Genomic DNA, 11,254 nt, shown 5'->3' with positions numbered 1-11,254 from the left:
ATGCGGGGGGGTGCGCGATGGGAAACCCTCAGTGGGGTGGACCCCGGAATGCGCTCCAGCCCGAGCCCCAGGCCCCTCGCAGGCCCCTGGTCCCCACGCATCTTTGAAGAATCCCACCTAGGAGGGATTCTCCAAGAGAGAATCCCCAGAGAAAGAGATCATTTTCAAAAAAGTCCTGTAACTTTTAGATGTCGTTGTGTTTTCCCCTCAAATAGAACTAGAGCGATAGATGGCGTCTTTTCCTTTTCTCCAGAACCTCCTTGATTCCCTCGTTACTACCTTGCTGCTTCCTCCCACTTCCTCTTACCCACGGCCCACTGCCCACCCAGCCTGGCCCACAGCCCCTAGAAACATACTTGCTAGCCTTCCTCAGTGTGGCCACTTGATTTCACAGCAAGAGAGATGGGGAGAGTGGAAAAAGCATCAAGAACAAGAAGGGCTAGGGGGTGGAGGTGGGGTATAAACTTGCCCTGCTCGGTGGAAGGAAAATAATTTAAAAGGTTTTGTCCTAAAGAATTAGACTGCGCCTCATTTGCTTCGGCTTTGTTTCAATCTCCAAGAAAGTCCTTGGTAATGTTTTGGCTGAACTCCCCTGATTCAGCCCTCGCTGCGGGGGGGAACATTATTCATTGCTCATCAAACGCTTGTAAAACAGCAGAGCCTTGGGATTCCCAGCCATGTACCTTGTGATTAACCTTAAGACTCGCTTGAGTTTTACTGGCTATGTGGAACTCCCCATACATATGGTTCCAACCTGGTATTTCTACTCTGCTCCTCCACTCCACTCTGGCTGCCCAACTGTAGATTTCAGGGATAAGCAGGACATTCAAACGGTGAAAGCATTGTTTTTGCTTCCACACTGCTTCCTGGAGATACTGTAAAGTCTGCTTTCACAGTTGCCTATAGGTACCTGGGAGAGTATTGGGTACCTTATGTTTGAGCACCACTGGAGAAGGGAAGTTGGAGGAAGATGGTCTAATCCTGTGTGGGTGGCCACAGCGGTGGGCGTGCTGGGTCAGTCCAAGGAAGTGTCGGGAATGGGAACTGGGAATACTTGCCTCATGTTAGATAGGTAGACCCAGGACAACCCGAAGACTTCATGGTTTGGGACTGAGTCCAGAGATCTGAGTTCTGGCGACTGCTTCACAGCTAAAGGATGTGTCCTGGGGCGAGGCGCTGAGGTCTGTTTTCCCAGCTCTCCCGCTATGGTAATGTAATGTGGCTAACCTGGCTTCTCCCCAGGCCTGGCCGTGTCTTGGTGAAAACAGTGAGTGGAAGAAAATGCCAAACATATGTAGGGTACGCTGTATCGGCATTTTAGCATTGTTTAACACCTCCTAATACAGATTGCGCTTTCATGTTGTAATTCAGTAATTTTCAACCCTTTTCATCTCATGACACACATACTAGTTACTAAGATTCTATAGCACACCAAAAAATATATATTTTGCCGATCTAACAAAAAAAGTATAATTTTAATTCATTCACACCAGGTTGTTATTGTTGTGTTGGCTATTGTCAATTTTTAATTTGACCATCTAAGGGAAAAGAGGTGAGTGCCCCTGACTAAATAATCAGATATTGCATGTTTTCAAAATTTTTGTAGCACACCAGTGTGCCTGCTGCAGCACACAGGTTGAAATCGCTGTACTACTAACTTCCTCTGGACTCAGGTATATACAGATATCCTAGACTTCCTTGTGAATTTACTTTGTAGGTCACCAAATGGGAACTAGTGGTGAGTGACATAATGGCATGAAGGTGAGGGGTTACATGAGCACTTGGAGGACATTCTAGAAATGCATGAATGGAGAAAAAAACTTTATATAAAGGGAAAAAATAGAAAAAAAACCCTTATCTAACCCTCTTTGGTTCTATAGAATAAGGTTGAAATGTATTTTAAATGGAAAAATCAATTAATATAGAGTTCTTTAAAGTGTTGTGTAGCACAAGATTCAGACTTGTAAGAATTTTGTGTGTGGTCTCCTTAAACTATATGTTAAGATTTCTGATTTTTAAAAAATATATTTTTATTGATTTCAGAGAGGAAGGGAGAAAGAGAAAGAGAGAGAGAGAGAGAAACTCAATGATGAGAATCATTGATTGGTTGCCTCCTGCATGCCCCACACCAGAGATCAAACCCACATCTGGAGCGTGTACCCTCACTGGGAATTGAATTGTGACCTTCTGGTTTATAGATTGATGCTCAAACATTGACACACTGGCCAGGCTCCAATTTTTTAAATGTAAACTCAAGTCCATGTATTTTTATTAACCATATGTTTTGTACCTATCATGTGCCAAATACTTATCATACATAAATGTGTTTAATTATCACAACAAACTTAAGAGGCAAGTGGAGTATGCCTTTTGCTTTGACAGATGAAGGAACTGAGTGAAGAACTTGAGACTCAAGTTCACTCAGTGGTGGCTCTGAGATTTGAACTCAGGTTTTTTAGGTCCCAAACCTATGCGGTTTTTTTTTTTTAAATTTGTTTTACACAGCTAGATATATACCAACATATAATTTAAATATGTAAATATAATATATGACTTATACTCATTTATGTGTAGCAACTTAAGTTACATATTACTAATTTCAGTCAGTTCATAAATTTACAGAGGTTTATTTAAGAATTAGGTAACATATTCAGAATGATGGAATTGCAGGTGGATGGACAGAGGGGTGAGAAGTAGGGAACAGTTTTAGATAATTGGGAAGAAGCCATTCCACTTCATGGATATTTTTCTAGGTTGAGCTGAGAGAGTATCAGAGGTGGTGGAGAGAACGTATTTCCCTTTCTTGTTCTGGGTTTGGGGCTATAAGGGAAAGGAATATAAGTCATTGAACTTCACTTTGTCTGCCAGCACTATAAACATGGCAATATGGTTGGGTCAAAAAATGAAAAAGAAATTATGGGTAATGGAGTGAGACCAGTTTTCTTTTATGGCTCATTACACAAGCTCTGACCTGTTTCCAAATACAAGTCCCAGAGACATTTTAAGAAATAAAAACATCATCGTCATCATAATAAAAATCCAGTACATTGATCGTTTTGAGGCAGGCAAGACTTTATATAAATAGGCTAGCTGAAAATTACCCCCATTGCAATGAGTGGTTCAGAATTTAGGACAAGAATCAACTGGCTCCTTTGTGCTTGGATCAGCAAGTGGATTAAATCCCACAATGAAAATCATAAAATTCAGTTTCCTGCATGCTAGATGTCCCTAGATCTATATAATATCTGCCTCTGACTCAGAAGCTTTTTGTACCAAAGCGATAGGTAGCCTAGCCATTATTGAAGGACTCTGTGTCATGTATTTGGATTCTTTTATCTGGAGAGGGATGTGACTGCCTGGGAAATGTTCAGAGGAAAACCACACACATTCTTGAGCCATTTAGTGCCATCATAGACTGTAAGGTGCAGTTTGCAAAAATTTCCAAGGCACCTTGCAGAAGAACCTGCCTGTGGCCTCTCCTCATGGCCTAACGTTTGGACAAGAGAGGACGAGGAAGCCAGTGAAGGAGGCAGTGCATCTCCATGATCGGGTTTTGAGGGGAGACTCGGATAGCACAGGTAGTGCACACCTCCTACATCGGAGACTGTCCACCCTCAGGGCACAGTGGGCTGTCCTGGGGACACTTCCGAAAAATACTAATTCCTGGGTTGGTTCTAAAGAACAGACAGCTGGGAAGCACTGCACTCTAGTTTTGGGTCAGGAGTGGCTAACAGGCTGTTTTATATTGACTTTAAGTCTGTGAAGATTAGTCATGCAAGGGGTAGTGGGCTCTGCTGCAGGGCTGATGACAGACAGGTTCAGGGGCTAGGCTGAGGGATGGAAGCTTTGGGCTGGACAGGAGAGGCATTTCTTATAGATGAGGGCTGTGTAATTCTGAGCTGACTTCTCCCAGGAAGTCACAGAACTGTGGTCTCAAACCACCAGGGGTCTAGGTTTAACACCTCCAAGGGACAGCACAAGTGAAGGGGCAAGAAATCAAGGCGGTGCACTGATGCGCATTCTGTGACTCACTTGAGACTCGGGACCATTCTGCACTCATCTTTATGGTCCCAGCTGCCCCTTGTCTCAGCACTAAAATGGTCCGTGTCTGGGGGGCTCTGTAAACAGGAAGATATGTTTCTGTGTCCTGAACAGTTAAAGGTTCCTTGTACTGAGACTTCCCCCCGCGAAGGGCCTTATTGAGCCCTTGCCTTTGGTGACTTTGGAGCAGTTCTCCACCGTCAGGTGGAGATGAGATGTGGCTTTGTCCCTGGACTCCAGAGACACCCCGAGAGGGTTTTCATCTGTTCAGATAGTCCCAGGGCATCTATTGCTCCCTCACCCTTGATCCGTAGAGCCAGCATGAAGTGTACTTGGGTGCTCCAAAGTGTGACCTCCACTCTAGAATTTCTCAAGGTACAGTCTTAACATGTTTGGAGCCCTCTGTAACTCGGCAACACATTATGAAGTGCCTGTTACCTGTATGAGGCACAAGAGTGGGACGCAAAAACAGGGAAGTTTAAGAGCCACCCTTCCCTCGATGTGGTTTCACTTTACTTAGGAAGATAAGGCCAGTATCTGTTTATATTTGAACATGTAACCAGAAAGGGCAGCGGCAGGTGAGCTGCGTGGACAGGTGAGCTTCGTGGACTGGGGCATCTCTCCATGGGTGCGGTGGTGGGGAGGCCTCCACCAGGAGAGATCTGGCCTGGCCCCTGAGGAGTGGGGGCGGCTTCAGACCAGTGCTCTCAACCCTGGCAAAACAATTGGTTCACTTTGGGAGGGTGAAGATCATAAGCTGGGGCATGCCCCCACCTCCCTACACCTTGGTCCCCTAGGTCCGGGTAGGGCCTAGGTCTGTGTAGTTTAAATTCCTCATCAGGTGATTTTGATGTGCCGCCAGGCTTGGGAACCGCTCATTGAGAACGTGTGAACTATAGTGGACACACAGTTTCCTTTTCTGGTGGCCATGACCAAAATCCTGATGGGGGAGATCTGAACAAGGTGTCAGTCAATTTGAGAGCGAGCCTCTGGAGGTGCTGCAGCTGCTTGTGGGGCAGCGGGACACGCAGTCATGACTACGCCCATGTGTTCAGGTCCTAATGTTTGTTAGCAAGTGCTTCATGCACATGATTTCTAGTTTTTACAGCAGCCCCTAAAAATAGATTTATGACTTATGTTTTACAATTGAGGACATTAGGGCTGGGAGTTTTAGTAGCTTGCTGATGGTCACCAGACTTTTAAGTGGTGTAACTGGGATTCCGATACAGAAACATACTTTCCCCCATCATATTCCATTGTTTCCCATGCTGTCCATGTGGGAATTACTGATGGCCCAGTGGGAGAAGAGTCAGGGGACCTTTTAGGGGCAGGTGGCAGTGCTGGGAGTGGAGGAGTCTGGCTCGCTCATAATCTGGAGCTCTGCACAGTGACACAGGGCGGCTGTGGACGAAAGGGAGAGCACATCAGCTGTGCAGTGACACACAGAGGGGTTCGTCCTGACCAATCTCTCTGAGCTGCATCTTTGAAGTGGGCTAAAGCCTCCCTTGCAGGGCTGTTAGGATGAAGAGAAATGGTATTGGCTGTAATTATTTTACTTGGCCCCACACTGCCTCACTGTGCCCATTACAGCTTTATTTCCTGGTGTCTCTTCCATCCTTCTCTTCATTTCCCTTCTCAGGTCCTTATTACCTAGAGTCTGGGTCACAGCAGTAGCCTTTTAGCTTTTTTTTTGGTGTGTCCACTCTAAACTATACATCACCTTTTTTGAATCTTTCATTCAGCTTTGTGTTCCAGAATCTGCAACAGGTCCCCAGTACACCCCAATTAAGTACAAACTGCTCTGGCCGCATTCAGAACCCTCTCAAATATTCTTCAGCCTTTCACTCTTTCTAATTTTAACTCTCATTACTTGCCCCTGAAACCCAGAAGTCAATCAGCTGAGGCTCTTGGCCATTTCCATTATGAATCAACACCAGGGATACTCTTTTGTGGCTTTGAAATACTTTTCTGTCCACCCTTCAACATTTTGCCGGTTGCCCCCCTTGGAGCCCCTAGGGCATTTCTTGCTAACTTTTCTGTGAAGTTCCATTCCACCCCTTTGTAAACTTGACTCAGTAGATTGTAGCCCCGTGAGGTCAGAATCCCGTTGACTTCACTTCTGTATCACTGGCCCATGCTAAGTATTCAAACATGCTTGTTGAAACCAAAGGACTAACTCATAGTCTCCCTCTGCTTTCCAGGTTGAACCGAAAAGCCCTTGGAGCTCTTGTAATAGGACTTTGTTTGGAAAGTGTAAACTGTGGATGGCCATCGCCTTTATTTTCGTAGGTTTCATTGTAGTGATCATCATAAGCTTATGTCTTATTGGAGGTAAGAGGATTTACACATGACTAAATTGACACATTTTAAGAAAACTTGTTTAATGCTTATGACTTACACTGAAATGGTATATGTACTCATTGCTATTTCATTATTTATAATTTGAATTTAAAACCGGTGTGGAATGTGTTATACAGGTGGGAGAAATACATGATTCTTGTTTTGTTGTTTATTTTATAAGCTCCAGAAGTAGTATGGAAACCACTGTTTTACTTTAAACTCTGCCCATTGGATCTTGAAGATTTCTTACATTTTTAACATATTGTATCTCTAAACCTATTTGGTTGACTTTTTTCTTATAGTTTTGTTTAGTAAAAATAATTATTGTACTTCACCTTATATAGCTGGTATATGATTATCATGATAAAATAATGAGTAGTGTATTTGAAAGTTTTAAAAACTTGATAGAACCGGGTACCTGTAAGCTGTTATTATTTGAGCATATTTTGGACATAACTGTATTGTATTTATGTTGAATGTATGTACAAAACAAAAACATGATGCTAACTGTAAATTATATTATTTTAAAATTATTTATCATGAATATAAAAAATAATGTGAGATCAGATTTTTGATTGTAGTCTTGTGGCCTACCCTTTAGGATTCTAATTATTTTGAGATCATTTTTCCAATTTATTAAAAATTATTTATGAACATTAAAAAAAACTTTTAAGTTAAGGTATAATTGACATATCACATCTATTAGTTTCAGGTGTACAACATCGTGATTCAATATTTATATACATTGTGAAATGATTACCACGATAAGTTTAGAAGCCTCTTTTTTTTTTAAATGACTGCATCGGTAGTCTTCCACACCATTTAAAGTCTTGTAGGCAGTTTCCAATTTTTTATGATTATTAGTATTAAGGTTTTTATGATGCATAAAAATAGCACCCTCCAGTGGGCAATCATTTCAATTCAAAACAGGGGAGAAGAAAACTGTTTTTAGTTGTATATGTGAGCGATTGTAGGAGGAGGGAACTCTCTGGAGCTGGGATACTCTTGAGGGTGATTCGGTCCCATGAGGGTTGGGGTTGAGTCAGGCTCTCCACAGCAAACCTAGTCAGAGGATGAGCGCAAGAGGGGAACCCCTGGGTCTCTCTGGAAGGCGTCCTGGGAATTCTCCTCAGGAACTGCATTTGCCATTCACCTCCAGCTCTTCCCCCTCCCAATCCTTTCAGATCCTTTCCCAAAGTTGTACGGCCCCTGAAGGAATAGGAAAACATTGATAGCATGTGCCAACCTCACCTTGACAACAGTGTCAACGTGAGGCACCATGTTCACTTACTTAGGACATTGTTGAGGTGGGATAGATCATTCTTTGAGGCAATAGGCTGGTTTTGAGGTGGGGAGAAGTTAATAAGAGGTGTTACACCTCTTCCATCATGCTGAGGACAATTGTTTTTGTGTGAGCATTGATACTCCCTCTTCCCATCAACTCCCACGTGTGGATGTGGAAACTGTAGTTGAGTCACACAGCCTTGTCCTATCACAATTAGCTGATGCCATCCTAAAAGTTGACAGATTTGTCTGTTGGCATCTGGGGCCCAAAACAAAGGATGATGCAACAGAGCTAGATGTTTAACATCCGGGATTCTAAAGTGCAAGACTCAAGAGCTGTCTTCCATTCCCAAAAGTTATCTGGTCCCTTCAGCCCATAAAGAGCAATCTGCAGAGGAAGGGGTTCTATTTCCCTCAGCAGCATCTCAGGGGACAGCCAAGTTCATAGGATGGTATTCAGGGAAGAACTTTTTAACACTGTAGTGCAAACTTCATTTCCTATTTTAGAAAATTGTATTCTTAAAATGTTAATGCTGTAAGAGATTTTCAAGCTTTTACTATTTTTTTTTTAATCAGAGAAATACTTTTATTTGACTTGGCACGTCAGGGGGTTGGGCCTGTGGGAGATAGACAGTGGAGTTGCAATAGGTGCAAAGGGGTGGGACAGGGCTCCCCTTTGTGAGTCTCAGCCTCACCCTCAGCAGCTCTGCAGGCACTCTGGGATGACAATCTGCAAAGATCAGCCATTGCCTAATTGCCAAGCCCATTGATAGGAATCAAATACTTGTAGAATTTCTGAGCACTCTGCGGAAGATGCTGCTGTCTGGGGAAGGGGCATTGTCTAGAGCAGGGGTCCTCAAACTACGGCCCGCGGGCCACATGCAAATACAAATATTGTATTTGTTCCCGTTTTGTTTTTTTTTACTTCAAAATAAGATATGTGCAGTGTGCATAGGAATTTGTTCATAGTTTTTTTTAAAGTATAGTCCGGCCCTCCAACGGTCTGAGGGACAGTGAACTGGCCCCCTGTTTAAAAAGTTTGAGGACCCCTGGTCTAGAGAGTCAAGGGCTGTACCCATGCCATCCAGGTTCACTAAGAAGTGAGGTTCATCGGGAACTACATTTGCCATTCTCCTCTCTCCTCCCTTCCTCTCAGCTCCGTAATCTCATGTCTTAGGGCTCTGTAGTTCTCAGAGTGAGGTTCTGTGGCAGAGGTGTTAGTAACTATGGAGTTGGAGTGGACACAGCAAAGGGTAACTAGTTGGGGGAAGAGACAATGGAGTACCGAGGTTGAGGCACTGGGTGGGGAGGTGGATCTTGTCACTGACATTGTTAAGAATCTCAGCAGAGCAGCCTATGGTCGTTTTATTATTGATTCTCTGAAAATTGTGCACCCCTTATTGTCTGCACCTGGGGTGGGCTCTCCTGCCACTCTACCTGTGGCATGCCATTGAAGTAATTGTAAATTCAGGGTCATGGCTCAGCCTAAGACGCTGAGCTGGGGCTGCATGCACACTGCAAAAGAGAAGACAGTGCTCTCACAGGCTCACTGTAGACAATGAGATCATTTTAAATGAAAAGTGTTATGAGCAGGGCCCAGGGAATCCTATTGAATTCACAGGTCTATAGGGAAAAGGTTAGTAATGGATTCTCTCCTCCCTAAGGAATGAGCAATTCCTTGGTGTGAAGAGTAAAGGGGGAAAAAAACCTTCCCCGCTCTCTAAGTCATCTTTTTGGATAATTTGGAGAATCAATTAAGCATTCTCAAGGGTTCTACTTTCTCTGCTAATTTGCCCCAACCAGGGAGAAGAGAGATGGGAGTAACACCTTTCTAATGAAACTTTTCTTGGTTTGGGCAAAATATTTAAAATGTTATGAAAACCAAACTGTGACAAATAAATGGATGCTTAGAAATATGATTTAAAGGTGATCAGATTTAATACTCTAGGGATCCTTATGTGATACCCCACAGCATTATGGATTTCTGTCTGACCCCTGTGCTCTCTAACATCCAGGCTTTTCAGTGAGTAGGGACACTATGGTACCAATATATAAGCAGGGACTTTCCAAGTTATGCTGTATTGAGTGGGTTTATTTTACCTGTGAGTTGGGAAAAAGAGCTCCATTTTATGATATTACAAGGTCTTGACAATGCTTCCTGGTGTTGGATGAGTCACGGGAAAATCCCAAGAGACAGCATTAGGAAACTCCAAGTACCAAGGTCCTTGGGGGTAGGAACATAATAGCAGGCCTAGTACTTTGAAATTTCTTAGCATTTTCACCTGTCCCTCTTTCCTTCAAGTTGCATATATTTATCCACCTTTCCAAGACTGACCCCTTCACCTGTGTTCTCCATAGAATCCTTGGCAGCTGGTTCTGACCTGTGGACCTGCAGAATGATCCTTTTCTCTCTCAGCTTCCTCAGGCTCTTCTCAACTTGGGCCTCTTCAAATGTGCTAGCACCATCTCTCCTTCAAAGCAATCTTCCGCCAGAATCTTCTCACTTCACTTGGGTGTTTTTTCTCTTTTTATTCTTTCATTGGCAAACTTCTAAGAAGAGTTGTCTCTTTCTAGAAGATTTGCCTCTGTGCATTCCTAAACCACTTGTATACTTTGGCCCCAAATTGTTCTTCCCAAGGTCACCACAGTTGTTTGATCATGAAACCCAATGAATGGCCTCCCTCCCATCCCCTGACCTACTTGCAGCCTTTAGCTCTGTTAGCTGTGTTGTACTCTTCTGGGTCTACAGAACTCCTGGACTTTAGGTCTCCTGCTCTTCCTGCCTTTGGCCATCACATGTGGTGCCTGAGGCTTGTTTTCAGCTGTCTTACTTTTCACGTTCTTCATTCTTTCCCTTGAGGAGCCCACCATGCATTTGTCTAAATTTAGGCTAATTCTTCAACCCACTAGGCCTCAGTTTCCACATGGGTAAAATATAAGTGATTCTGAATCTGAGTCTGCAAATGTACTCAACCCTACTATTTACTAGCTCAGTTAACCTGAACAAATTATGCTTTTTCTCTAAACCTCAATGTTTTTATTTTAATTTTTTTATTAATCCTCACCCTAGGATATTTTTACCATTGAATTTTAGAGAGAGTGGAAGGGATGGAGGGAGAGAGAGAGAGACAGACATTGATGTGGGAGAGACACATGGATTGGTTGTCTCCCTCAAATGCCCCAATTGTCATTAACCTGCAACCCAGGTACATGCCCTTGATCTGGAATTACACCCATGACCCTTTTGGTGCACAGACAGACACTCTATCCACTGAGATACACTGACCAGGGCTCAATGTCTTTATTTTAAAATGAAAACATTAATGTTTAACTCATAGGGTGATTTGAGGATTGCATAAGGAAATATCTACAAGTGTTATCCGTGTGTCTGTACATAATGCTGTACATAGTAGCCATTATTCTTCCTGTTACTTGGTATTTTGGAACATTTTTTATTTCTTCTCTTCCATATCTAGGTACTGACCAAGTTTTGTCAATCATTCCTTAGTAGTGTCTTGATAGCAACTTTCATCATCGACTACCCAGTTACTGCAAGGCACCATGCTTCATACTTTATGAGTGTTGGTTT

The 11,254-nt window shown here is 43.2% G+C and overlaps 1 protein-coding gene across 1 annotated transcript in view; it reads left to right on the top strand.

Annotated features, from left to right (window-relative positions):
- The window catches only part of LOC102257426 (chromosome unknown open reading frame, human C3orf52), a 31,061-nt gene that overhangs the window by 978 nt on the left and 18,829 nt on the right, over positions 1 to 11,254 (top strand). The window contains exon 2 of the mRNA XM_014545408.1: positions 6,243 to 6,372. Within this exon, the coding sequence (XP_014400894.1) occupies positions 6,243 to 6,372 (130 nt within the window). The remainder of the gene's footprint in view (positions 1 to 6,242; positions 6,373 to 11,254) is intronic.

Source organism: Myotis brandtii, unplaced genomic scaffold, assembly GCF_000412655.1.
Source record: "Myotis brandtii unplaced genomic scaffold, ASM41265v1 scaffold406, whole genome shotgun sequence".
Lineage (NCBI taxonomy): Eukaryota > Metazoa > Chordata > Mammalia > Chiroptera > Vespertilionidae > Myotis > Myotis brandtii.
The sequence above is the reverse complement of the archived record's forward strand: the minus strand, read 5'-3'. Positions and strand labels throughout refer to the sequence as shown.